At 51.1% G+C, this 25,535-nt stretch overlaps 1 protein-coding gene across 3 annotated transcripts; it reads left to right on the forward strand.

The window, feature by feature from the left end:
• The first annotated feature begins 373 nt into the window (after positions 1–373).
• On the forward strand, positions 374–25,112 carry SLC41A1 (solute carrier family 41 member 1). Of its 3 annotated transcripts, none has more exons than XM_008976538.5 (11): positions 374–550; positions 3,161–4,177; positions 13,154–13,261; positions 14,383–14,454; positions 15,112–15,256; positions 15,398–15,544; positions 16,163–16,310; positions 17,211–17,290; positions 18,728–18,862; positions 19,187–19,335; positions 22,489–25,112. In XM_008976538.5, exons 2-11 carry the CDS (start codon positions 3,806–3,808, stop codon positions 22,672–22,674), a joined length of 1,542 nt encoding a protein of 513 aa, XP_008974786.1. In that variant the 5' UTR covers positions 374–550; positions 3,161–3,805; the 3' UTR covers positions 22,675–25,112. The 3 variants fall into 3 exon arrangements, with proteins under 3 accessions (XP_008974786.1, XP_003822984.1, XP_008974787.1); XM_003822936.5 differs by lacking the exon at positions 374–550 and adding an exon at positions 1,028–1,440; XM_008976539.4 differs by lacking the exons at positions 374–550; positions 13,154–13,261 and adding an exon at positions 1,036–1,440.
• The last annotated feature ends 423 nt before the right edge of the window (positions 25,113–25,535 follow it).

The raw sequence follows: 25,535 nt of genomic DNA on the forward strand, positions 1-25,535 counted from the left end.
GGGGTCTAGAGCCATGTTCGAATGCCCCCGGGCTACTTTCAGGGAGGAAAAGGACAGGAAGGAACCGTTGGTCACAGGTTCCACTGACAAGAGGGGAAAACTTGGGAGTGGGGGTTCCCTTATGAGGGAGGTCACACCCCCTGCACAAAAACATCCCAAAGAGAACTGGCATTGAGCTTGTGTTGGAGAGGTGGAGATACCCCAGGGAGGAAGTGGCGAAAGGTGAGCATGGGAACACCCCTCTTTGATCCCACAAGGTGCGTCAGGGAAAGTTGGATTTCATTTAGTCCGGGATGGTGACATCTCTCCGCACGCTGCCACCAGGCTCAGGGGGTCAGAGGAAGTGAGGCTCCCCTCCTCTCCGACCTCAGGTGATGCGTGTGCGACCCCAGCCATGGGTCTGACCTCCTTTCGCTCCCGCCCGCCAGTCTCCACCCCTTTCAAGGCCGGGACTTTTTTAAGGCCGGATTCGTCAGGGGTGAGCCATTTGCTCAAGGAACGCGGAATCTGGAGGGAGCCTAAAGTGACGAGCCGGCGGGAGAAGAGCAAGGTAGGGACTGTTCTGTCCGGGTACCAAGTGGGAGGAGGGAGCACGCGGCTGGCTGCTTGAGCCCGGGGGTCAGAGGTGGCTGGCTGGCTGGCTCCACAAGGACGTTTACCGGTCTTCCCGAAGGCCAGAGGCTCCAAGGAAACATCCAGAGGCCGGAGAGGACGCGCACTGTCGCACACGCCTCTCAAAGTCTGCTGGGGCTCCGACGCGGCGCAGCGGGCCCGGAGGCGGTAGCACCACGCAGTGAGCCCGGGCAGCGGGCCCCTCGGACCCCGGGCCGATGGGCGCTGGGACCCGCGCGCTCCAGGCGCGTAGAGCCGGCTCCCCGTTCCCGTCACTCCTCCTACTGCGTTTCCCCGGCGCTCCGCCTCCTGGGCACGAAGCGAAGGAAGGGGGCCGGGCCGAGGTTGATCCCGCCCCCTCCCCAGTCCCTGATTGGCTGCTGCTGTTGTCCATCCGAGAATCTATTTTTGATGGAGCGGGGGGGGGGGTGCCACCCAGTCTGCCCCAGATCACGTTTGCCACCGGCAGCCAACCAGTTGGGCCCAAGTCCGCGGGCAAGAAGCGATTGGGGGCGCGTGAGCTCGGCCCCCTGGTCCCCCGTCCGGGTGCCCCCCCGCCGGGCCCGAAGCGATATATCCTGCCCTCCCCGGCCACCTCCCCCGCGTGGAAGCGGAGCGGCGGCCTCGCTGTAACGCAGAAGCGAAATGTAGCGAGCCGGGTGTCGCGGCTGGACGCTCGCCTTGGCTGGGGGTGTGGGGGGGCACGCCGGGGGCCAAGGAGGACTGTCGAGGAGGAGTGATGAGAAGAGGGGGTGCCCTGCACCCCCCGAGACCACGGGCCACGCTGCCACTCGCCAGGCGCCCCCCTTCCTCCCAAGCGAGGGGCAGGTCAGTCCTGTGGGGTCCTGGGGCGGGGAGGGGGTGGTGGAGGGCGGCAGTCCTGGCGCGCAGCGCATTTGCTGAATCTGAGTGGTGGAGAGACTGAGGAGGCCACCCAGTTACTTTCTCTCCCTCCTCGAGGTTGGGGATACTAAAATGGGTCTTTTTTGTCCCCGCCTGGGAGGAGGGGATAGGGCGTCCTGGTTCACTTTTGCTTCTTTCGTCCCAGGGCCTTAGGCCTGTCTGAAGTCTCTTTACAGGGGGAGTGGTGAGGGAGGACTGGCTTCCCCTCCTGGGAGCCCCCTCTCAGGTTCAGTGGCCTGCCAGGAACACAGGAGGGAGGCGGGGGTGTCAGCTTTTAGCGGACTCAGAAACTTTTCTGGCATAGGGGCACTGGACTCAGAGGTTTCCTCCTGGATCTCTGGTGAGGGAGTTTGAAAGAACCACAGTACTGTGTTTAAGGAGATTGGAAAAGGGAGTCCTGGTGGGTGACTGAATTGATAGAGGAAACAGTTCTCCTGGGCCAGTTCCTGGGGTTTGATACCTCCTTTCCTAAACTGAACTTGACTAATTGTGTGTGTTTGGAATACTTAAGGACCTGTTCCTCTTACCTGGTGGAACTCTCTTTAAATTTATTTTTTACGAATAAGAGCTCTTCTGGTGAAATGGAATAGGATGGGAGTCCATGAGGAATTAGGAAGCCTGGGAATTCCTTTAGGCAGAGAAGTGGAGCCATTACAGCTAAAGAGATGCATTTGGAGCAAGTGCATATTGGCTTACGGTGCTTTGGTTTTTGTTTTGGGTTTTTTTTATTGCTACTTTTGTTTTTTTGTTTTTGTTTCTAAGAATTCCACTATATCCAACTCTCAGTAACCCTGGGGAACAGGAGGAGCTTAATTAACTGAAATGCGTGGGTAATAAGCAATCGTTTTATGCTCTGTCCCTTCTAACTGAGATAACTCCCTTGTCCTATCTGACAAGCTCACAGGGCCAAGAGCAGGGGGAGACGGGGAGAGACAGAGGCCTGGATCCGAGTCAGCTGTCTGAGCTCTTTGTAACACTGTTGACTCTCAAGGGCAGGAGTGGGTAGGCCTCTGGCTCTTGGCCTTGGTCTGGCAGGCTTGCCTCACTGCCCAGGGAGTCCTCCTAGCTTTGTTTTGTTTTCTCAGAAGCTAGAACGATCTGGGGTCTGGGGGACTTCACTCAGCAATCAGTTTCTCCCTATTTCTTTGCCCTGTGTGGCTGTCTTTCTGTTGCTGTCTTGTGATGATAAGCAGTCACTTTATACAGGGGTGGCTGTGTGGCAGGGAGTTTGTGACTGAATTTGTAACTGAACCCCACTTAAATAATGCAGGGTTCTTAATGGGCATTCAAGAAGGGGTCTTGCTGAGGACACACCTACCCACCCCCAGTTGCTGAGGAAACAGTACAGAGGGCTCCTGCACAGCGTCTTCCCAATCCCAGGCTGGTCACATCTCGTTGCTGGTGACCACGGTGGTGATCCCCCAGGAGGGTTGCTGGTGGGGAGGATGGCGGGGATAGCTCCTGCTGAGCCTCCAGATGGAGCAGTGCAGGACTGAGTAATTTTTGCGGAAAAAGGGAGGCAAATAGCAAACTCTATAACTATATGATGAACTCCTAACTTCCTTGGGGGGAAATTCTCCCAGTACGAGCTGTCCTTTGCTATAGCATAATGTTCTTTTTCTTTTCTTTCTCCTTCCCACATAAGGTGTTCCACACTGATTCTCGTGACTTTAAGGACCAGGGATTTGAAGAGGTATTAGCTCTTCCCAGGAAGAGAGGAAGTTTCTGGAAGAGAAGGGAAAGACGGCAGACGCTGCGCTGGGACCAGCAGAGCCTGAGGAGCTGTGGGAAGCTGACAGAGCCCAGCCAAAGGAGCGGGAAGGAGCCGCAGCCCCAGGCTGGCACTGTGTTCTGAAAGATTTGAACTCAAGCTGCTTTTTACGGAAGAGGGGCCACTTCAGAGGGCACCCCAGAATTTGGTTGAGCTCTTCTACTCTGGATGCCCCCTGCTCTGAGGAGCCTGCCACTGAGAACCAAAGAAGATAAGAGGACAGATACTTTTTCTTCAAGCACAGAGCTGGTGGGTTGGAGTCAGGCATCTGCACCCCAGTGGCTGTCTGGTGAGGAATTTCTTGTTTCTTCCCAGCTTGCGGCTTCAGTGCTTGATGGGGCTGCCTGTTGGTGGATCAGTTTTTGCAGTGCCTGGTAGGAGTGGAGAGCCGTGGGAAGAGGTCCCGCGGCGCCCAAGCCTGGGTTCACCCCAAGACTAAGTTCTTTCCCAAGTTAGAGAAGGAGAGAGAAAGCAAAAAGAAGAGAGGAAAGTTCTCCCTTCCCCTCCTCCGTGCCTGTCATGTCCTCTAAGCCAGAGCCAAAGGACGTCCACCAACTGAACGGGACTGGCCCTTCTGCCTCTCCCTGCTCTTCAGATGGCCCAGGGAGAGAGCCCTTGGCTGGGACCTCAGAGTTCCTGGGGCCTGATGGGGCTGGGGTAGAGGTGGTGATTGAGTCTCGGGCCAACGCCAAGGGGGTTCGGGAGGAGGACGCCCTGCTGGAGAATGGGAGCCAGAGCAACGAAAGTGACGACGTCAGCACAGACCGTGGCCCTGCGCCACCTTCCCCGCTCAAGGAGACCTCCTTTTCCATCGGGCTGCAAGTACTGTTTCCATTCCTCCTGGCAGGCTTTGGGACCGTGGCTGCCGGCATGGTGTTGGACATCGTGCAGGTAGGACCTGAGTAGGGCAGCTCTTGACTGTGAGCCCAGGGCCACCTTTGCCTGCTGGGAAACTTGGAACTTCCTCTCTACCTCCCTGTCAGAAGTGGCTGCTGCTTCCTAGAATACTGTTTCCCTTTGGATCATGTCCTCGGTTTCTTCTTGGTCTAGTTCCTTTCTTCAGAAGCCTCAAGGAAACCGAGTAGCCCCGGGGAGGTGATCAGGGCAGTATTGCTAAATAGAAACAGAATTGGCTCCCGAGCTCAGGCTTGGGAGAGGAGAGATGGAACAGGGTCGTTGCTTGCCATCTCTCCCAAGCAGTCCTGCCGAGCCCAGCTCAGTAGGAGACATTTACAAGGGTCTCCTCTTTATGCCTTTTCTCCCCTGCATTTGGGGTTTCAAGGATACCCATAGTAGAAAGCTCAGTTTCAAGCCTCTCCTCCATCCCCCTACTGGGCAGGAATTTGTTCAGCTGCCAAGAGGGTCTCAAGTAGGAAGGCTCTTGAAGGCATTTTGTGTTGCTTATCTTCCTGTAACCTTGGCATAATCCCCTTGGGGGGTGGGGGTGGGCACTTGCTGTCTGATGCATGATTTGGAGATTTGGTGTAACAAGACCCAAATGTGCTAATTATCTGCTGTAAATGGGGACAAAATGTAACTAGGCCTGGGCAGAACTGTCTCTCCTCTTTGCTCCTCACCTGTCATTCTGAACCTGCCCTGGGCAAAGAGGGTTCTTTTTGAGGACATTGGGTAGAATGAAGGATGAGAGTCAGTGGGACATGGAATCTAAGAGCCAGAGATGTGCCATGTTAATTTATTGTGAGTCAGGACTTATGAAGAACCTCCAGGTCCAAGAGATAAAGTTTTGTTTTTAGATAAAAGTTTTTTAGGCACAGTGTGGCACACCAAACTTTTTGAAGGTGCTGGGTTTACCTAAGTAATTCAGCAATGTGTATCAAATTCCTGCTGAATGCTGGCCTCTGTCCTAGGTACTCAGAGAAATATTAATACCAAGGCAGGAGGAGATCTGGCCTTTGCTTTTTGGGACCCCCAGTGTTCCCTGACTGTGATATCTCCCAGAAGGACACGAAGCTTAGCATCACCTTCCCTGTGCCAAGCCAACCCTACAGACCATAGTGATATAGAGTCCTGCTGGTAGGTCTCACCATGCCTGTGTCCTGGGAGACTGAAGGTGGTTGGTTCTTGATAGTGTGTGCACATGGAGAACTTTGACCTGAGCCCTTCAGGGGAACCCTGCACCTTTGGTTGCTCATGAGAGTGCTGTTTAAGTCATGCCAAAGTGCCTTGCACTGCCTCCCCTTTCCCCAAAACTGTTATCTTGAAGGTTGTTCCTACATGGAGGTTGGGAAGCCAGCCTGGAGCTTTGGGTTCCTCCTGCTAGGGGCTGCTCCTCCCCCTAGGGCCGGGACTGGGACAGTAGGAGGAGGAGAAAGAGACTAGGGTAACATTTTTCTCCACCTCTTCTATTCCTTTCCTGTGGCCTCAGTTCTCATTCTTGAAGTTGTTGCATTCTGGTTTGATACCTACAAAGGGTTGCAGAGCCAGGGTCCAGAGGTGAACTGAAGAGAGTTGTCTTATTTTCTGGATAATAAAAATGGTAGTGGGGAAGCATTTGGGGGGCTCTTCGGTAGGCCCATGAGGTAGGATCCATAATCATCTCCATTTTGTAGGTAGGGAACTTGTAGCTTAGAGGGATTAGGTAACTTGTCCCTGGTCATCTGACCCTAGAGCCCACACCACTAACCCCTGTGGCCTTCACCATGGCCATGGTTCACCAGTTGGTTAAAAACTCGGAGAGGGGGCCGAGCTCAGTGGCTCATGCTGTAATCCTAGCACTTTGGGAGGTCAAGACGGGCGGATCACCTGAGGTCAGGAGTTTGAGACCAGTCTGGCCAACACAATGAAACCCCGTCTCTACTAAAAATACAAAAAATTAGCTGGGCATGGTGGCAGGCACCTGTAGTTCCAGCTACTTGGAAGCTGAGGCAAGAGAATCATTTGAGCCCGAGAAGTGGAGGCTGCAGTGAGCCAAGATCATGCCACTGCTCTCCAGCCTGGGTGACAGAGCGAGACTCCAACTCAAAAAAAAAAAAAACTCTGGCTGGGCATGGTGGCTTATGCCTGTAATCCCAGCACTTTTGGAGGCTGAGGCAGGAGGATCGCTTGAAGCCAGGAGTTCAAGACCAGCCTGGGCAACAAAGTGAGACCTTGTCTCTACCAAAAAAAAAAAATAGTCAGGCATGGTGGCATTCTCTTATAATTCCAGCACTTTGAGAGGCTGAGATAGGAGTGATCACTTGAGCCCAGGAGTTTGAAGTCGCAATGAGCTATGATTGTACCACTGCACTCCAGCCTCAGCAACAGAGCCAAACGCTGTCTCAAAAAAAAAAAAAAAAAAGACTCTACGAGGAGCCTGTTTTCTTTGTCTTTCCTTGAAGAACTGGGTGGCTTAGAATCTGGATTAATTAGCGTTATCTTCTGAAGTGAGCAAGAATAAAAGTTCTTAGATGGGGTAGGGAGGGACCCCCGCATACACACCACACCCCTACCCATCCCACACACTTAGATTCCAAAGTTTCTGATGTGTTGCCCCATCCCCACTCCAGGCCCATGAGCTGGAGACACTGAGAGGCCTGGGTAGGGAACCTTTGGAGCTGCTCTCAGTGTGGCATCTCAGCTCACCTCAGAGCTGTGGATGACAATGGCAGGTTTGTCCATGTCCTCCTCCCCCAGCCTTCCTGCTACAGCTGGGCTGGAGCAGGCCGTGCAGATGGCAACAGTGAGATGGCAGGAGGGGGTGAGTGCAGAGGGACCGAGACATGGGACCACAGGGAGATTGTTATTCCACATCCACGGGAGTAAAAGGGGGACTGACAATCTCAGATTCAGGAAGAGCGGGATGGTTTCTAAGGATTCACACCTATATTACCCCTTCATAAGCTAAGATGGACTTCAGTAAGAGAATCTGAAAGTGCCCCAAGACCACGGGGCCATCTGGAGAAGCTGGCTATGGAGTGTCCCCAGCATCTTGGAGCAACTGAGCAGGAGTCCATGTTGGGCCTGGTTCAGATGTCTCCTTGGTCCAGGGCCCCCATCTTTCCTTGCTGCTGTAGAAAACTTGGTTTCTTTTTCACCAACGCGATGCAAAAAAATAAAATAAAAAGTTGAATTTTAATTTAAAAGAAAAAGAAAACCCACTCTCTTCCTAGAAGGGTCATTTCTGCCTCCTCTTATCTGCCCTCCCGTAAATGTGCACAGCAGCATCTGCAGTGAAATAAGGGGCTGGTGCTGGCCCAAAGTAGGAAAAGGATAAATGGACCTCCAACTGCTCTAACTTCCCAACCATGGCTGAAAGTTCCTGCAGCATCTGGAAGGGAAGCAGGCTGGGGCCTGGTGTTGGCTTCTGAAAGGGGTTGGGATATGGGAGCCTCCTCACTGCAGGAGCCTTGTGCCTATCTGCCCAGTTTGGTCCTAGGCTGCTCCGAATGTCTCACTCCCTTTATCTGTCAGCCTTTGTGAGGGATGGGGTGACAGGAAGTAGTGTGCCCATCTGCACTTTAATTCCCAGCTAGGTTAAGACAGGTCCTTATTTTAACTCACTACTCTCCTGCTAAGGATCTTGAACAAAGTAGATCCTGCTGTGTATACAGAAGTCTACAACGATGAAAGTGCATGGCAAGCGTGGCCTTGGGGAAGTAGAGTGGGAAGGAAGTATTCCTTCTGTGCCTGGCCTGCTCCTGTGGCCGCAGCATCCCTGGGCGGGACACTCTTATCTGCTTCACTTGACCACCCCTTCTGCTTTTCCCATCTCTGTCCCCTGCCTGCTGTCAGGGACCCATTTGCTTTGCTCCTGCTTTGTACTGCACCGTATATCCAGGTGTTGCCCTAAAGCCCTTTCCTGGACACCTAGAGGATGCCTCTTGGAAAAGCCTCAGACAGGTGAAGCCTGGGGTTACTGTAATCTCATCTGACCCAGTCCTTACCCTAAAAGATCAGCTCCAGCCCAGCTTCTCCCACAGGAGCCCAGATTCTCCCCAGCCTGGAGCCTAAAGCTTGTATCTGGGAATTTAAGTCTTCTTAATGTCTTGATTCCTGGCTCTGACTTTCTTCCCTGCTGCTACCCTCCTGAGGTGGCTCAGGCCAGAACCCTTGAAGGCAGGTCGGGGTCAGTGTATGAGCTTGGATTGGAGTAGGTGAAGGATGGAAGAGGCGCATTGGAAGGGCAAGGAAGAGGTACTGGCAGGACCACTGAGGATCGAGACTTAAGGTGATTGCTGTGCCTCAGGATTCGTTTTGGCTATGGGGGAGGCAGTCTATTCCCTCACCTGCAGAATACCAGGGATCCATGAGCCCCTCACACCAAGGTTAGAGAAGGAAAGAGATGAGGAGCTGCATTTCTGAGAAGTAGTTAAAATCTAGATGCTCCCCTCACCTCCAAGCAGGGCAGCACTTCCTGGCACGTGCCCTTTTTCATCCCCATCAGAGCAGGAAGGCGTGGGTGGCTGCTTGGCAGACGGGTGTGACTTCAGGGGCAGATACTCCTAGCCTGGATGAACAGGATGGGGCTGAATTTGGCCAAAGGAGGAAGAAGAGCTACTCACTGTCTGCCCCTGCCCATCCTGTCTACTCCTAACCTCAAGACCACCTTGATTCCTGGGCTGGTTCCACATCTCCAGCCTCCAGCATCTCTTTCCAGAGTCCTATGCATGCCCATGTGTCAGAGGCTTTCTGCCTGAGCTGCAGCTTTGAGAGGGTTTGTGGGTGAAGAAAGTATGTGTGTAGGAATTGGCTTCTCTGACCCAAGTGCCAACTCAGGGCTTTGCTGGCCTGGGGTCAGGTCGTTTGAGGTTCCAGGCTATATTCTGTAAGAGTCGGGAAGACTTTTGCATAGGGGCTGTTACTGTGACTGCTCCCTCTCCTTGCCTGTCTGTCTCTTATCCCACTGCTCCTAAAACTCCGTACTTTGTAGGTCCTCCTGTAGCTATAAGGAGAGGGTGCATTGTGCTGGGAGGTAGAGAGATTTGGGGTGCTTATGGTAGCAACCAGAGGAACTTAGCTGAGCTTTATACATTTTTCTTAAATAATAATAAAAGCAAGCAATATTCATTACAAACAGCTCAGAAAACATTGCTTGCATACATGTGGAGTCTTCTTGTGGGCTTTTTCTTTCTATGAGTACATGTCCATTACATACACCTACCTGCAGAAGTGAGATTTTCATGGAGCTGGCAGCTTGGAAGCAGGGTGGAGCTGGTGTTTTGGGGTGAAGATGAGCTCTGAGGCTGTGCTCTGAGAGGAGCTTTGAAAGCCCGCAAGGGAGGGGAGAAGAGGGGGATTTTTCCCCTCTCTGGAGCTGGTTTGGGAGGAAGCAGGAGGCGAAGCAGAGCAAGGCCATACTGCAGGGAGCTGGAGCCTCAGTGGTATGTACCAGCCGTGTCCAAGAGTAACAGTCCCCAAGTTGCTCCAGGGCAGATGGGGCTCACTGGGGCTGCCTTCTCTCTGGGGGGTCTTAGGGTGGGAAGGGATTCACCTCCCTTCAGTGTTTGGAGAGGGCTGGCTCATCCTTTGGCTGCCTGGAAGCCCAGTAACTGTTGTTGAGATGGGGGGCAGTCTCTTCCCCATTGTTAGTCCCTACGGTGGGGCTTCCCTAAGGAGAGTCCCAGGTCTTGGCCAGACCAGAAGCTCAGGCAAGCGTATGCTCCAGCCCCAGTGAAATGAGTCCTTCCCCAGGATCCTGTGAGGCCTCCCACCCCATTCACACAGGGAGAGCTCCGACAAGAAAAGAGAGGTTCTTGCCTTATAGGGCCACCCAGTGCCCAGCCTCTCCTGGTCTCAAGCCCTAGCCCCACCCCCTCTGATAGCCTTGCTTATCTTTTTGGTTATTGTGGTAAAAAATGCGTAACATAAAATTTACCATCTTAACCCTTTTTTAAGTGTGCTGTTCAATAGTACTACGTATATTCACCTCATTGTACAACAGATCTCCAGAACTCCTCATCTTCCCCAGCTGAAGCGCTGTACCTATTAAACACTCACTCTTTTCCCTGCTCCCCCAGCCCCTTGCTTCCACCATTCTTCTTTCCGCCTCTATGAATTTGACTACTTAGGCTGGGCTCGGTGCCTCATACCTGTAGTCCCAACACTTTGGGAGGTCGAGGCGAGAGGATCCTTTGAGCCCAGGAGTTCGAGACCAGCCTGGGCAATATAGTGAAACCCCTGTCTCTACAAAAAATACAAAAATTAGCCAGGTGTGGTGGTGCATGCCTCTAGTCCCAACTACCCGAGAGACTGAGATGGGAGGATGGCTGGAGCCCGAAGCCATGATTGCACCACTGCACTCCAGCCTGGGCCACAGAGTGAGACCGTGTCTCAAGAAAAAAAAAAAAAAAAAGAATTTGACTACTTTGGATACCTCAGATAAGTGTTTTTTATCTGAGTGTTTTATCATACAGTGTTTTTTATGACTGGAGTAATGTCCTCAAGGTTCATCCATGTTGTGGCATATGACAGGATTTCCTTCCTTTTTAAGGCTGAGAAATATTCCATGGTATGTATGTACCACACTTTGCATATTTTGTTTATCCATTCATTCCTTGATGGACATTTGGGTTGCTTCCACCTCTTGGTTATTACATATAGTGCTACTATGAACGTGGACATATTAATATATCTTCAAGACCTTGCTTTCTATTCTTTTGGATAAATATCCAGAAGTGGGATTGCTGGATCATGTGGTAGTTTTATTTTTAATTTTTTGAGGAACCACCATACTGTTTTTCATAGCAGCTGCGCCATTTTCTAGTCCCACCAAGAGTGCACAAGGGTTCCAATCTCCACATGCTTTTTTCTTTTCTTGAGACGGAGTCTTGCTCTGTCACCCAGGCTGGAGTGCAGTGGCACTGTCTCGGCTCACTGCAACCTCCAACTCCCAAGTTCAAGCAATTCTTCTGCCTCAGCCTCCCCAGTAGCTGGGATTACAGGTGTGCACCACCATTCCCGGCTAATTTTTGTATTTTTAGTAGAAACAGGGTTTCACCATGTTTGCCAGGCTGGTCTCCAACTCCTGACCTCAAGTGATCCACTTTCCTTGGCCTCCCAAAGTGCTGGGATTACAGGCATGAGCCACTATGCCCAGCCCAAACTCTACATCCTTGCTAACACTGATTATTTTCTGGGTTTTTAAATAGTAACCATCCTAATGAGTGTGAGGTGATCTCTTACTAATCTACAGTATTGCTCAACTTTATTTTATCTATTTTATTTTATTTTATTTTATTTTATTTTATTTTATTTTATTTTATTTTATTTTTGAGACAGAGTTTCACTCTTATTGCCCAGGCTGGAGTGCAGTGGTGCGATCTTGGCTCACTGCAACCTCCACCTCTTGGGTTCAAGCGATTCTCCTGCCTCAGCCTCCCGAGTAGCTTGGGATTACAGGCATGTGCCACCACGGCCAGCTAATTTTTGTATTTTCAGTAGAGACGGGGTTTCTCCATGTTGGTCAGGCTGGTCTCAAACTCCTGGCCTTAGGTGATCTGCCCGCCTCGGCCTCCCAAAGTGCTGGGATTATAGGTGTGAGCCACTGCGCTCGGCCACTGCTCATCTTTAACGACAGAGTGTGGGTGTTGGAATTGCCTTGAAAGACCATCCGATCTGGTCCCTGAATTGAACATTTTTCAAGAGCTTGAGGCCCTTGTAACTTGTCTAAGGTGTCCAGCCGGTCTACGTGAGGAGGCGTACTGGGGAGATAAGCAGGGGGCCATCCCTGCTGTCTCCTGTAGGAGACCCAAGGCTCTTGGTCCAGTGCCCTTGCCAAACATAGTGCTTGGCCTCCCAGCCATGATACGCAGACCAACCCATATATATCCGCCTGGCCTCCTGCCTCCTCCTCCCTCTCCAAACCTGGAGGCTTTCCATTCTTAAAACAAATAAAAGAAACCACCTACCCTGTTAGGGCCAGGGAGGGAGACACAATCCTAAACCTTTTTGCAAGTCCTCAGTTTCAATTGCAAGTAAAGTAGCTTTCAAATAGCCAGTCCTGGTTCCTGCAGTCCTCTTAGCACTAACTAGTGGAATACTGTCTGAACCCCAGTTTCCTCATTCACAAAATGAGAATAAAAATAGCCCCTACCTTACTGGGTTGTTAAGATGATTAAAAGAGAAAATACATGGAGAGCACTTAGCCTAGCACACAATCAGTCCTTAATAGATGTTAACCAAAGACATTGGTAGGAGAGCCAGGATTGATTGTCTTGGGACTAGAACTCAGGTCTCCTGACTCCCGGTCCAGGGCTCTTCCTACAGGAGTACACTTGCTTCTCCTAGCTGAGAGATTGAGGAAGGTGTGCGGGGTAAAGCAGTGCACAGAGAAATAAAAAGCCTCTTGCAGGCCAGCATTCAGAGGTTTAGGGGCCACAGTCTTAATTCAGAGCCTGTTCAGAAGGAGAGTTGCTGTGGCTGAGGCCCAAAGCCCTTGGAGATAGAAACCAAACAAACTCTCTAATCTCCCCAGCCTCGGCCCCAGCCCTGTGGAGCCCAACTCTTCACAGCTGAGACAACAGAGAAACTGGACTGAAGGCAAAGGGGCCAGGGATTGCAATTTGAGGGGGGATTGCAAAGGATTTCTGGGGTGTCAGGCAGCCCAGGGCAGCTCAGCTGTGTGGGTCCCCATTACCCTTCCCCACCCACCTCCAGGAAAACAGAAAAGGTAGGGCCAGACTGAGAGTCTCCCAACCGGCAGAGACCCTCTCCATCTCCCTGGTTCTGGGTGGCAGGAAGGGGGGTTGTGTTGTTTGAAGAATCATGGGCTTGGTTTGGTTCCAAGGTTCTTGGAGGAAAGGTGGCTGGCGTGCTCACTCCCTGCTGATTCTATTTCCTCCTCGAGCCCCTGATCTCAGACTACCTGTTGAACCTCAATGCCCGCCCTTTGGGGCACTGAAATTCCTGGGTTCTGTTTTCACCTCGTAGCACTGGGAAGTCTTCCAGAAGGTGACAGAGGTCTTCATCCTAGTGCCTGCGCTGCTGGGGCTCAAAGGGAACCTGGAAATGACCCTGGCATCAAGGCTTTCCACTGCAGTGAGTGTCCTGGCTGGGAGGAGTGGGGCACAGAGAGGACTCTGGGCAGCACAGAGCCAGAGACTGGGAGAGGGCTACGAGCCCTTCTCCACTGCCCAGGCCTGGAGTGTGGGGCTGGGGTGGGAAGGGAGGGCCTGGCTGGGCAGGTGTAGGGAGATCCCAGGCTGGGTGTCCTGCTCCTGGGCAGGGGCTCCCTGCCCAAAGTGGTTCCCAGGCTTGGTTTCTGGATGTCCCAGCCACCCCTGGACTCCTGCCCCACCCCCTACCTCTCAACCACCTCGTGACTGTTTGTGCAGCTTTGACAGGCAGGCATCATGCTGGTTCCTCCACCCGCACAGATGGGGGCCTCCTCTGATCTCCAGCCCTGCTTTGCAGCTGGGCGGGAGCAGAGCCAGGCCCTCCCAGCACCCCCAGCCCCCCGGCCATCCCATTCCCTTTACCCATGGCAGCTTGCTCTTCTTTAAGGAAACAGACAGAGAGGAGCTGCTCGTCATTCCTACCTCCCGCAGTTGTGAGCCGTGACGATTCCAGGCCTGAACAGATACAGGGCCCTGGGCTGGAGGTGGGAGATGATAAAACTCAGGAGGCCAGGGATCTCCCTGCAGGGTCAAGAGTCTAGAGAAGGTGACAGACAGAAGTGGCATCCAACTTAACCCACCCTGACTTGCCATACCCGACTTCTGGCCCATGCCACCCACTCCTTCCCAAATACTCTTGGAGCCTCAGTCCTGCACCAGCAGCTGACCTTTCCTTCCCTGGGATAGCAGGCTGGCTTCAGAGTCAGGGACTGGGTTGTTCTGACCCATGCAGGAATGGGCTGCCCAGATAAGCAGGGCAAAGGATAGAATTTGCCTCTGCTCAGCTGGTGTCCTGAGAGGAAGAGAGGCGACTGCCTAGGGGACCCCCTTCCAACCCCCCACCCAGCTGCAGGAGCTCAGCTTTAGCTCCTTCCCTTTCGCCTCAGTTTCCCTGATCCTGCTTCACCTTTCCGGGACTGTCAGGTCCTGCTCTCAGAGTCTTAGGCCACATGTACTGCCTCATGATCTAGGCAGGAGCCTAATGGATGGAGCTTCAGGCCTTTTCCAGCCTGAAGCTCCAGCCCCTTGCCCTCCCTTTCCCAGGCCAACATTGGACACATGGACACACCCAAGGAGCTCTGGCGGATGATCACTGGGAACATGGCCCTCATCCAGGTAAGAAGGCAGGGACCAGAGAGGGTGGGCTAAGCTTCCCCTTAGTCAGGAATCTCTGAAAGGCTTAGGTCAGCCGCAGCAGGCTCCTGAGTGAATCTCCAGTATCCCACTGAGCTGGCTTCCCCCAGAGTAGCTCTAGGAGGTAACTAGGTTACCCAGGAAAACGCCCAAGATGAGGAGGGCCCAGCATCACCCATTCTGGTTCTCAGTTCTTGGTGGTGCACGTGCCTTTGAGTCCCAGCAGATCCTGGCAATATGAGCAGACTCAGGAGTGCTGAGATGTCCTGTGCCACTGCTGTCCCATCTCCCCATGAGACCACACAGGTTCAGACTGGGAGCCTTCCCCCTTGAGGCCCAGGCCTTGACTCTGGGTGGAAGTCTCCGGCTCTGCTGAACCTCACTCCCATCCCCAGAGGCACACTCATTCAGCCAGTAACATGTTCTGGGCTCCTGCAGAGTGCACTGCCCAGTACTAGTGGCTGGTGTGAACCTAAATAAATAAAGACATCCTTCCAGCCTGGGAGGACTGGACCATGCAGTCCAGCCTGCCTCCTGGGGCTACTGCCAGCCAGGAAGAGGTCTGCCCAGATGCTTATGACCTCAGCTTAGGAAGCCCACTGCTCTCAGGGCTTTCTGAGTTACCACTCCTGTCCCCAGGTGCAGGCCACGGTGGTGGGCTTCCTGGCGTCCATCGCAGCCGTCGTCTTTGGCTGGATCCCTGATGGCCACTTCAGTATTCCACACGCCTTCCTGCTCTGTGCTAGCAGTGTGGCCACAGCCTTCATTGCCTCCCTGGTACTGGGTAAGGAAGGGAGGGCATAGAGGAGTAAGGAGTGCCGCCCCAGAGAACACTGCACCTGGCACTTCCACTCTCTCTTTTTGTTTGTTGAGACTCCTTTATCTCTTCTCACCCTGCCTGCCCCTCCTCCCACTTGCTCACCAGGTATGATCATGATTGGAGTCATCATTGGCTCTCGCAAGATTGGGATCAACCCAGACAACGTGGCCACACCCATTGCTGCCAGCCTGGGCGACCTCATCACCTTGGCGCTGCTCTCAGGCATCAGCTGGGGACTCTACCTGGAACTGAGTGAGCCACCAAGAGTGTGGCTTGGGTGGAGTCCTGGGTGGGGTTGGGAGAGATGGTAGTAGTTTGCAAATGTGCAAGAGTTTCTTCTGTGTTCTTAAACTATTTGGTTTGAACACAGGTTGTAATAATTCCTGATCTTAGAGATTTGAAGCTAAGTACTGATCTCAAATTCAAGCAGGCATCAGGGGCAGGGGAAAAGTATCAGAAGTATATTCCTGTGTGGTCCTGCAGATTCTTACTTCTCTTGGAGGGATGAGGTGGAAAGGGTAAAGGAAAGGAACCAGAGGCTTGGATCTGCTTGCAAAATGAAGAAGCGGGTGGGAGATGGTGTTTTCTGGGATCCAATCAAGAGACCTAGAGTCTCTGTCCTCTGGTCTCTGTCCCTAATTGGTTCAGTGCCCGGCTAGCTCTCTCCCTTGGTTTCCTCATCCATAAAATGGAAAAGGCTTGTCCCACCTACCTCCTGAGCTGCCAGTGAAGATCAAATGGGATAATGTGTTTACTGGCATTTAGTGTAGTCTTGCTATTGATCTGTTGGGACATTTTCAGGCTGAGCCAGGGAGAAACTTGGGGTAGGGAAACACAGTGCTTATCTCCTTCTGACCTCTGCCCTCTCAGATCACTGGCGATACATCTACCCACTGGTGTGTGCTTTCTTTGTGGCCCTGCTGCCTGTCTGGGTGGTGCTGGCCCGACGAAGTCCAGCCACAAGGGAGGTGTTGTACTCGGGCTGGGAGCCTGTTATCATTGCCATGGCCATCAGCAGGTAGGCTGGGGCCCTGAGTATCCACTCCTACCCCACTCCAACCCTTGCACAGACTTCTTTTTAAACCCTGGAGAGAGGGGGTGGGGGTCAGACCCTAGAAATGTGTTCATTAGTGTTTCAGTCACATGTCCTTCTGTTGAAAATGACAGAAACCATCTGAACTGGGTTTCATTCCAAGGCAGAATGTATTGGCCTGGAGAACCAAAAAGGCACAGCTGAATTCAGCGACATACCTAAGATCAGGGCCCCAGTACTCTGTGACTCTCAGCTCTGCTCTTCTCTGTCATGGCCTACAGCCCAGGTTTATGCTTTTCTTACTCCTACCAATTCCAGTGGGAAGAGAGATTCTTCCCCCAACAGTTCCACAAAGTCCCAGAATAGAGTTCCACTGCTTCTCATCTGGTGACATGATTATCTCCAAACCAGTCAGTGTGGCCTTGGGGCTGCAATCCTCTGATTGGATGGACCTGGAGCCTAGCTATCATTGAGGCATTGTCACCTGAGCCACAGTCACTGAGCTTGAGAGAGGTGGTTCCCTGTGGAGGAGCCCAGTGCTATCACCAGAAAGGGAAGTAAATGCTGAGTGGGCAGAACAACAGAGGTCCTCAGAGGCAGATAGTCCTGTAGGCTGCTCCTCCGGCCAACTTAGAGGGCAGGTACAGGAGGTGGTTGCCTGACCCAGTACCACCAGCTTGTTCTGGAGTCACTGTGCCCAGTCAGAATGTTATGGGCAGCACCTAATCCTGTCAAGGGAGGCAAGGACTGGATGGTGAGGAACTCCTGAGAGCCAGGGTGCTTCCCTTCATCTCCAAGGATAGGTGGGCCTGGACCTCTCATCCCAGAGACTAAGGCAGAACCCTTCAGTGGTCTTTGCGTCATTTTGTCTTTATGTCTCTATAGTGTGGGAGGCCTCATCTTGGACAAGACTGTCTCAGACCCCAACTTTGCTGGGATGGCTGTCTTCACGCCTGTGATTAATGGTGAGGTCTGGGCATCAGCTATCAGAGGGCAGGGCTAGGGGAAGGAAAGGGACAGGAGAAGAGGACTTAAGGGGTTGGTTTCTGTATCAGTCAGGGTTCCAGCAGATGAGAATCTAGCTCAGATGGTTCAAGACCTTAATGAAGGGACTGCTTACAGAGGTGGGAGGAGAGTAAAAGGACAGGTAAGGGATGTTGAGGCACCCAGAGATTAGCAGCAATGGGAAGCCTCTACTCCTAAAGGGTCAAGGGGAGTATCTTAGTCCATTATCTGTTGCTAGAACAGAATACTTGAAACTGGCTAATTTATAACGAAAAGAAGTTTATTTAGCTCACAGTTCTGGAAGCTGGGAAGTTCAAGATTGAGCAGCTGCTTCTAGTGAGGGCCTCATGCTGCATCCAAACATCCAAATGGAGAAACAGAAGGGAAACTGGGCATGTGCAAAATGGGCAAAACAAGAGAGGCAAACCTCGCTTTATGACAACCCACTCTCATGGGAACTATACCTTTCCCAAGAAAGACATTAATCCATCTTAATAACCTATTCACTCTTAAAGGCACCACCTCCCACCACCACATTTGGGGACCAAGCCACAACATGAGTTTTGATGGGGACAAACTATATTCAAACCATAGTAACGAGGGAATAGCATTATAGGAGTCCAGTGAAAGCTCTGTCTTTGCCCCCAACATGGGGAAGCCAATGCTGAAAAGCAGGGAGGGATTGGGAAAGAAATACCTGATCTCTCTCTCCACCTGCCCTCTGGTTGCCTGCTGTTGCCTCCCACTGAACAAACAGTGGAAGCAGCCAGCAAGGGAGACTGGGTAATGCAGTCCGTGGAGACCAGTCCCCCAGAGCTCAGAGCAAGGCTGAGAAGAGCAGGGAACAGGTTGGGATGTGAGGGCAACAGAGAAATCAGCACAGGTCCTGGCAGAGATACCAGATTCCAGAGTTTGGAGCTCAAACCTGATCCTTGAAACTGGTTACCAGAATCAGCATATGACCATAGGATGCCTGGGTCTGCTCAGAGCCTTGGAGAGGAGGTGAGGCAAGGCAGGGCTTCATCCCCTCAGCTGTGTAGGAAGGCAGGTGCCCATGCTCTACTGGTGGAGAAGTCAGGCTCTCTGAGTCTGCAGATCTGCACGTATCCTTTCCAGCACTGTCACAGCTTTGCCAGGGGAACATGGAACTGCTGCATCTCCATAGAGGGGAGGATGGGGGAGGCTGGAAGATGCCCTGGAAGCAGGGGTCTTTGTCTTCCTTCTTAGTGCCTTACTCTTCTTTTGGGGACTGGTGAATGGGTGATGCCCACATAGACCCTAAATTAAGACAGAGGACAGTGCCTCTATAGATAGAAGACAAAGAGTGAGAAGATCATTTTGTTCCCACTCCTCCCTCTGACCTCTGTCTGTGTCTAAGCCCGTATGTGTCTCTGCAGGTGTTGGGGGCAATCTGGTGGCAGTGCAGGCCAGCCGCATCTCCACCTTCCTGCACATGAATGGAATGCCCGGAGAGAACTCTGAGCAAGCTCCTCGCCGCTGTCCCAGTCCTTGTACCACCTTCTTCAGCCCTGGTAACGGCAGATTCCCAGCCTCCCAGCCCTGGGGGGAGTGGGCCTACTGTCAGTGAGCTTCACTTAAGAGACAGCTGGGGCCCAGATCCACAGGTTCTCCTTCTCTGCTGGGCTGTGCCAGCTGTTCTGAAGGGCAGAGCCCAGGCAGGAGGGCTGTCTTTTCCTGGAGCACCCTAGGGGTTGGAGACCACAGGATGCAGAAGTAGAGACATTCATCTGTCTGTTGCCCTGGGGTATGGTGCCGTCCCTCCTGACTTTGAAAGGCCTTCTGGGGCCAGGTCTTCTCCTCCCCTCCTCTTTACACCCTCTTTTCCCCAATTCCAGATGTGAATTCTCGCTCAGCCCGGGTCCTCTTCCTCCTCGTGGTCCCAGGACACCTGGTGTTCCTCTACACCATCAGCTGTATGCAGGGCGGGCACACCACCCTCACACTCATCTTCATCATCTTCTATATGACAGCTGCACTGCTCCAGGTACAAAGTGGCAGGAGCAGGGGCATGGGAAGGAGCCAGGATGCCCTGCAGGGATGGGAGAGGAGGCCAGACTTGGCCTCTTAGACACTCAACCTCCTCTTTCTCTGTGTCAGGGCAGCTGATAAACACCAGACAAGGGTGCAGGAGAACAGATGGTAGTTCCAGTAGAGTCACCAACATGCTGTGTGACTTTGACCCTGTTCTTTTACTACCCTGATCCTCAGCGATACAGTTGTAAATTGAGAGGAATGGACCAGGAGTGGTAGTTTTCATGCAGGTGGTTGTAGGATGCTGAGCCTGTGGGGTTTGCATGCCAACCCCACTGGCCACAGAGCTCCACATGGCTCTGTTTTGCATGTTGAGCTTTCTCAAGAAATTCATTTGCATAAAGCATCCCATAGCTTGAAAAGCTGTCAAAACCACTGCACTAGATAATCTGTCGGATCCTGTGTAGCCTTGCCATTCCATAATACCATGACACTTTCTCCCTTCTTGTATTATTACATTGTAAAAGCTTTTTATTTTGAAATCATTACAGATTTGTAAGAAGTTCTCAAAAAAAGGTTCAGAAATCCCATATACCATTACCCAATTTCCCTCCATGGGAAAATAACATTTTGCATAACTTTAGGACAGTATCAAAATCAGGAAATTAGCATTGATGCAATCCGCAGTGCTTATTCAGATTGCACCAGTTTTACATGCACTCGTGTGTGTGTGTGTGTGTGTGTGTGTGTGTGTGTGTGTGTGTGTTCGTTCTATGCAGTTTTTATCACAAGTGGAGATTTGTGTGACCACCACTATAACCAAAATACAGAAAACTGTTTCATCACCACAAGGCTCCCTTATGCTATCCCTTTACAGCTAGATCCACCCTTATTATTACATTTTAAATTTTTATAGGTTTGATTTTTGAATAGTCACATAGTTCAAAAATGTTTTAAGGTTCATAGTGAAACCTCAGTGAAAAGTCTTCTTTTCTGTCCTCTTCTTCACAGCCATCTGTTTCTCTCCTTCACAGACCATCAGTATTATCCCTTTCTTGTGTGTCTTTATAAAAGTAAACATATATTTTTCTTATTTCCTTCCTCTTTTTTACACACATGTAGTATACTGTACACACTGTCTGCACCCTGCATTTTTCATTTAAGTTTATCTTTGAGATCATTCCATATCAATACATAAAGAGAACAACACCCTGATTTTCTTACAGCTCCATCATATTCTGTGATACACAGACCATAATTTTATTTCGCCAGTCTTGTATTGATTAACACCTATCCCTCCAGCCCCCTTACCCCCAGCTTTAGAAAGGTTGTGTTCGGACATCTTGGCAGGGGCGGGGCTGAGAATCAGCCATATGCTGTTGCCCTGCAGCAGTTAGCCAAGCTGCCACATTCCGTTGCTAGTGGGTTCCAGTGCAGCACGTGGTGGGAAGATGGGGGTGGATATGCCAGGGGTCTGTGGTGGAGGTTTTCAGCTCATCCCTTGGCCTGAATTGGAAAGGATGAGCTTCAGTGCCATCACCCATGATGAATACCCTGGAGACATTCTTGCCTCTGCTGTCCTCTCTAGATCTGTGGAGGGCCAGAGCGTGACACTTGATCCCCTGTAAAGGCTCTTATTGATCCCTTTGCCACCTCCTCCCAGCTGTGTGTCCTGGGGCCTGCTCAAGAAGCTGGAATGTGAGGACAGCTGCTACCATTCCCTTCCTAGGGCATGTCCCAAAGGCCTCCTGGCCATGCTCTTTATTTGGGACCCTTCTGCAGCTGCTGGAAAGGGTGTGAAGTTATGGAAGGTAGGGGAGCCAAGGCCGTGGTAGCACAAGACAGCTGTGTGCAGAGCAAGGGAGAATGTGAAGAGTCATCTCTGGCTTCCTTGGAGAGAGGGCAGGATTCTCTCAGGCAGAGCCTAAAATTTAAAAAAAAAGAGAGAGAGGACAGGAGAGCAACCAAGATTGCCTAAAAATAGGTATCAGTTCTGGCTTCTGGATCCCTTAAGGGCTGTGGTTCCCGCATCTGGATCCCTTAGGGCAGAATTTTCATACCACAGTATTTACAAAGTATAGTCAAGGGTAAAACCTCCCAGATGACTGACTGTATTGGAGCTTGACCGTCAGAATCTGTTTCATTCTCACGCAGATGCAGTCATTTAGGGAGCCCAAATGTCAGGCACTGTGCAGATTCTAGGAGATTCAGGCCTGCCCCACCGTGGTATTCTAGATCAAGGGCATCGCCAACTTAAAAGCGCATGTAAATCTTGTTAAATGCGGACTCTGACTCAAGAGGTCCAGAGATTTTGCATTTCTAACAAGCACCCAGCTGTTGTTGATGCTGCTGGTCCTGGGCCCACTAGCGAGATTCTGATCTGAGTCATTCTTAATTATCTGTATTAATAGAAGGTAAGCAAGAACACAGATAAAATCAAAGCCACAGATCATGTCAAATGTATTTTGAATTGGTATGCATTGTCTGCTTTATATTAATATTGAGGTGACTTATTCACAATTCAACTTTATTAGGACTAATGTTAAAATAAACTTGCATTCTTTGAGCCCAAACAATGGAAAAGAAATGGAATGAAAAGCCACAACAACAGAATGAAAAGGGTCAGGAGGAAGCCAGCTTTGGATGATCATCTGTTACTTAAGACAACCGCCAGCAGCAGCTTCAAACACTATCCTTATACCACTCTGCCTAGAGAAGACATCCCTTTAGGAAAAGCTGACTCCAGCAGCCAGCCGCCTGCCATGCTCCTGGAAAGGCCAACATGGCAGGAATTGGAGTAACCCCAGAATGAGGTGACCCAGAGTTAGAGGCAAGAGGGCTGAGTTTCTGCAACAAGTAGGATTTAGGTCAGGAAGCTCCTTGTTTGGTAAACTTGGGAGCAGAATATAATGCTGATGTGGGTGACCCTGGGTCGTAGCAGCATCTTCCTTTCTAAAGAGCTCTTATTGTGCTTGTTGTCTGCTCAAAGTGGTAATTGTGGGGTGGAGAAACACAGAGAGGTTGCTGGGGTGGAAAGAGGAAGATTAAAAAGTAAGGATTGTGGCCAGCCAAGCCTTGTGATGCACTGAATGGGTCTGATCATGTGGCCTCTGGCTCCCCCTGGAGAGAGAGGATGGCTATAGGCTGGGCCCTTTTGTCTCCCCAGGTGCTGATTCTCCTGTACATCGCAGACTGGATGGTGCACTGGATGTGGGGCCGGGGCCTGGACCCGGACAACTTCTCCATCCCATACTTGACTGCTCTGGGGGACCTGCTTGGCACTGGGCTCCTAGCACTCAGCTTCCATGTTCTCTGGCTCATAGGGGACCGAGACACGGATGTCGGGGACTAGCTTGGTCACTCAACATTTTCCCCATCCCTCTGCACTTTCTATTTGAAATTTTTCTTTTGTTCCCCTGTCCCTCCTCCACCCCACACTCCCACCTCTTTCTAGGACTTCACTTTGATACCAAATTCTCATTATTTTCAATGGGAATTTTTATACATTGAGCCAAGTTTGTATAGCAAGAATTTGGGAAACACAGATGGCCTGAGATAAGCAGTACAAGTAGGTTTTTGAGACAATCACCAAGTGCAGTTTCATGGTGGGTGCCTCCAGGTGATGTGGACTGGAGCAGGGGAGTTTTGTCTGGAATCTGGGGACATGGGGTTTGGCTTTAGCAACCTGTCTTGGCCCTAATGAGAAACCCTTTGTAAGTGGGCTCTGGATTTTTGGTTTTGTTTTCTTTTTATCTGTTTTGTTTTATTTTTGGTTTTGGTTGAACAGAGGGACAGAAGAATAAGTAACACTCCCAAACACAGACATACTTTTGTAGAAGTGGACCAACTTCAAAGCTCTGGACAGGAGACAGCTGCTCCAGGCCCCTGTGATCCCAGCTCTGTTCTCTTGCCCTCTGGACCTAAGCGTTCCCACTCGCAGAAAGAGTAAGGTGGACTGACTTTTCAATTTGTGCACATGCCTCTTGTTCAATGGCCTGGTCAACATCAACAACCCCTCCCTCTGATCATTTCCAGTTGATTGTCATATCCAGGAAAAAATGGAACAGTGCACTCTTCTCCCTGTTGACCCATGTCCACCTATTGGTTCCCCAAAATCCACATTCTCCCTGGGCCCAGATGACTTTGTCTCCCTGGGCCCAGATTCTTTGTCTCTCTTCAACCTTCATCTCAAATTGTCTCTAAGCACTACCTTCCCCAGAGCTTGCCAGGTTGGGTTTTGAGATTAGGGACAGGTCATGGGTATGTGGAGAATGGTTTGGAGGTTGAGGACAACCACAGGTGTCTCATTGCTGCCATTTCTCCTGAGGACATAATCACTTGTTCACCTTGGACCCTGTCACTTCCTAAAATTACTCATTCTGTCATGCCATAGAGGTCAGTTTTCCTCTTTCTTGGCTTCTACCCACAAACATTCACCAATCATTTATTCGTTCATTTAATATGCAGCCTCCGCAAGATGAGCTCTCCTGCAGACAAGCATGGTCTGAAACATTCTTTGAGCAATATTTATTGAGTGCCTACTATGTGTTAGGTACTGTGCCAGGCACTGATAAGCCAGTGGTAAGGGAAACACAGCTCTAACCTCACCTCATTCTCCAGGTTACAAAGGCCATGTGCCCCTTTGAATCTGGCAGAGAAAGTTTCCTCGTTGTAAGTATTTGCATCTACTTCAAGCCAGATTCTTCTGCCTCTTTCTCCTTTCCAGACCCCTACTCTGTGCAGTGCTGACCACAGCTAGAGCCACCGCCCCATTGCTCAACCAGTATTTATTTCCCTAAACGGCCCTTCCTCACATTCCCTTCCCTCCACCTCTCCTTACCAAGCACCCAAAAGAGGATTTAGAACTAGCAGGGTGGACATCATCTGGTTGTTTCTACTTTTCTCTGCCTAGCACAAAATTGGGAGAAAACTGGAGCCTCCATCCGCAGTCACACGTGTACAGATCTGGGGATTTGGATGTAGGCTTTTTCTAACTTCTCTCTCAGAAGCTTCTACAGAAACCCTTCGATCTGTAGCCTCAAGGGCCCACCTCCAATGGAAGGTTTAGGCAATGATCCTGTTTCTACCAACACTGCACCTTATCCCAGGAACCTGCCCTAGACCTCCAGAGACCATATTTTCTCTCCCTCCATTTCTACCCAGACCTCCAGGCCTCCTTCTGGAATCATAGAACCGTAGAATTGGAAGGAATTTTAGAGGTTTTCTAGTTGGAGTTGTGTCCAACAGAATTCATTAACACCAGCCTGGGCTTGTTTTTCCTCCTCCCTCTGGACTTTTTTCATCTTTTCCTCCACCTCAAAAAATACTTACACACAGATTCTTCTTGTACAGGCATCAGAACCAACTCCTCTGCCCCTAAGGCTGTGTCCCTGTGGTCTCCAGCCACCCCTACCCCAGTCACTCGCCCCTTCCTCATCTCCGGAATTTGGCCAGGGAGTCCCAGAAGACTCTGGAGTGACCTCCTTTGCCTAAAAAGCAGACAGATAGGCATGCCCCAGGCCCTGAGTGTGAGCAGAGGAGGACTGTAGGGTGAGAGGGAAAGAAAATGAAGGTGACTTTCATGGAAGTTTCATTTCTTTTCCCCGATTGTACCAACTGCATGTACTTTTGGCCTGGCTGCAAGGAGCAATATTGGTTTACTCTCGTATCCTTAAAAAGTTACAGAACTGTGTCTTAAGAGAATTATTTATAGTTACTATAACTGAATTGACAAATGTCAACTTAACTGATAAATTATATTTGGTAAAATAAAGAGGACGTTTATTTAGATGGTTGGTGTTTCCTGTATGTCTCATCAAAAAGCAGCTTCAACTGTTGTCTTGGGCCCCTCTGTAGGCCTTACCCTCTCCTCAATTAGGAGTAGAAAGGGGCCAAAGTGTGACAAGAAATGAAACATCTCGGCCGGCTGCGGTGACTCACGCCTGTAATCCCAGCACTTTGGGAGGCCGAGGCGGGCGGATCACAAGCTCAAGAGATCGAGACAATCCTGGTCAACATGATGAAACCCCGTCTCTACTAAAAATACAAAAATTAGTCAGGTGTGGTGGCGGGTGCCTGTAGTCCCAGCTACTCAGGAGGCTGAGGCAGGAGAACCACTTGAGCCCAGGAGGCAGAGGTTGCAGTGAACCAAGATTGCACCACTGCACTCCAGCCTGGCAACAGAACGAGACTCCATCTCAAAAAAAAAAGAAA

This window comes from Pan paniscus, chromosome 1 (genome assembly GCF_029289425.2).
Source record: "Pan paniscus chromosome 1, NHGRI_mPanPan1-v2.0_pri, whole genome shotgun sequence".
Taxonomy (NCBI): Eukaryota; Metazoa; Chordata; class Mammalia; order Primates; family Hominidae; genus Pan; species Pan paniscus.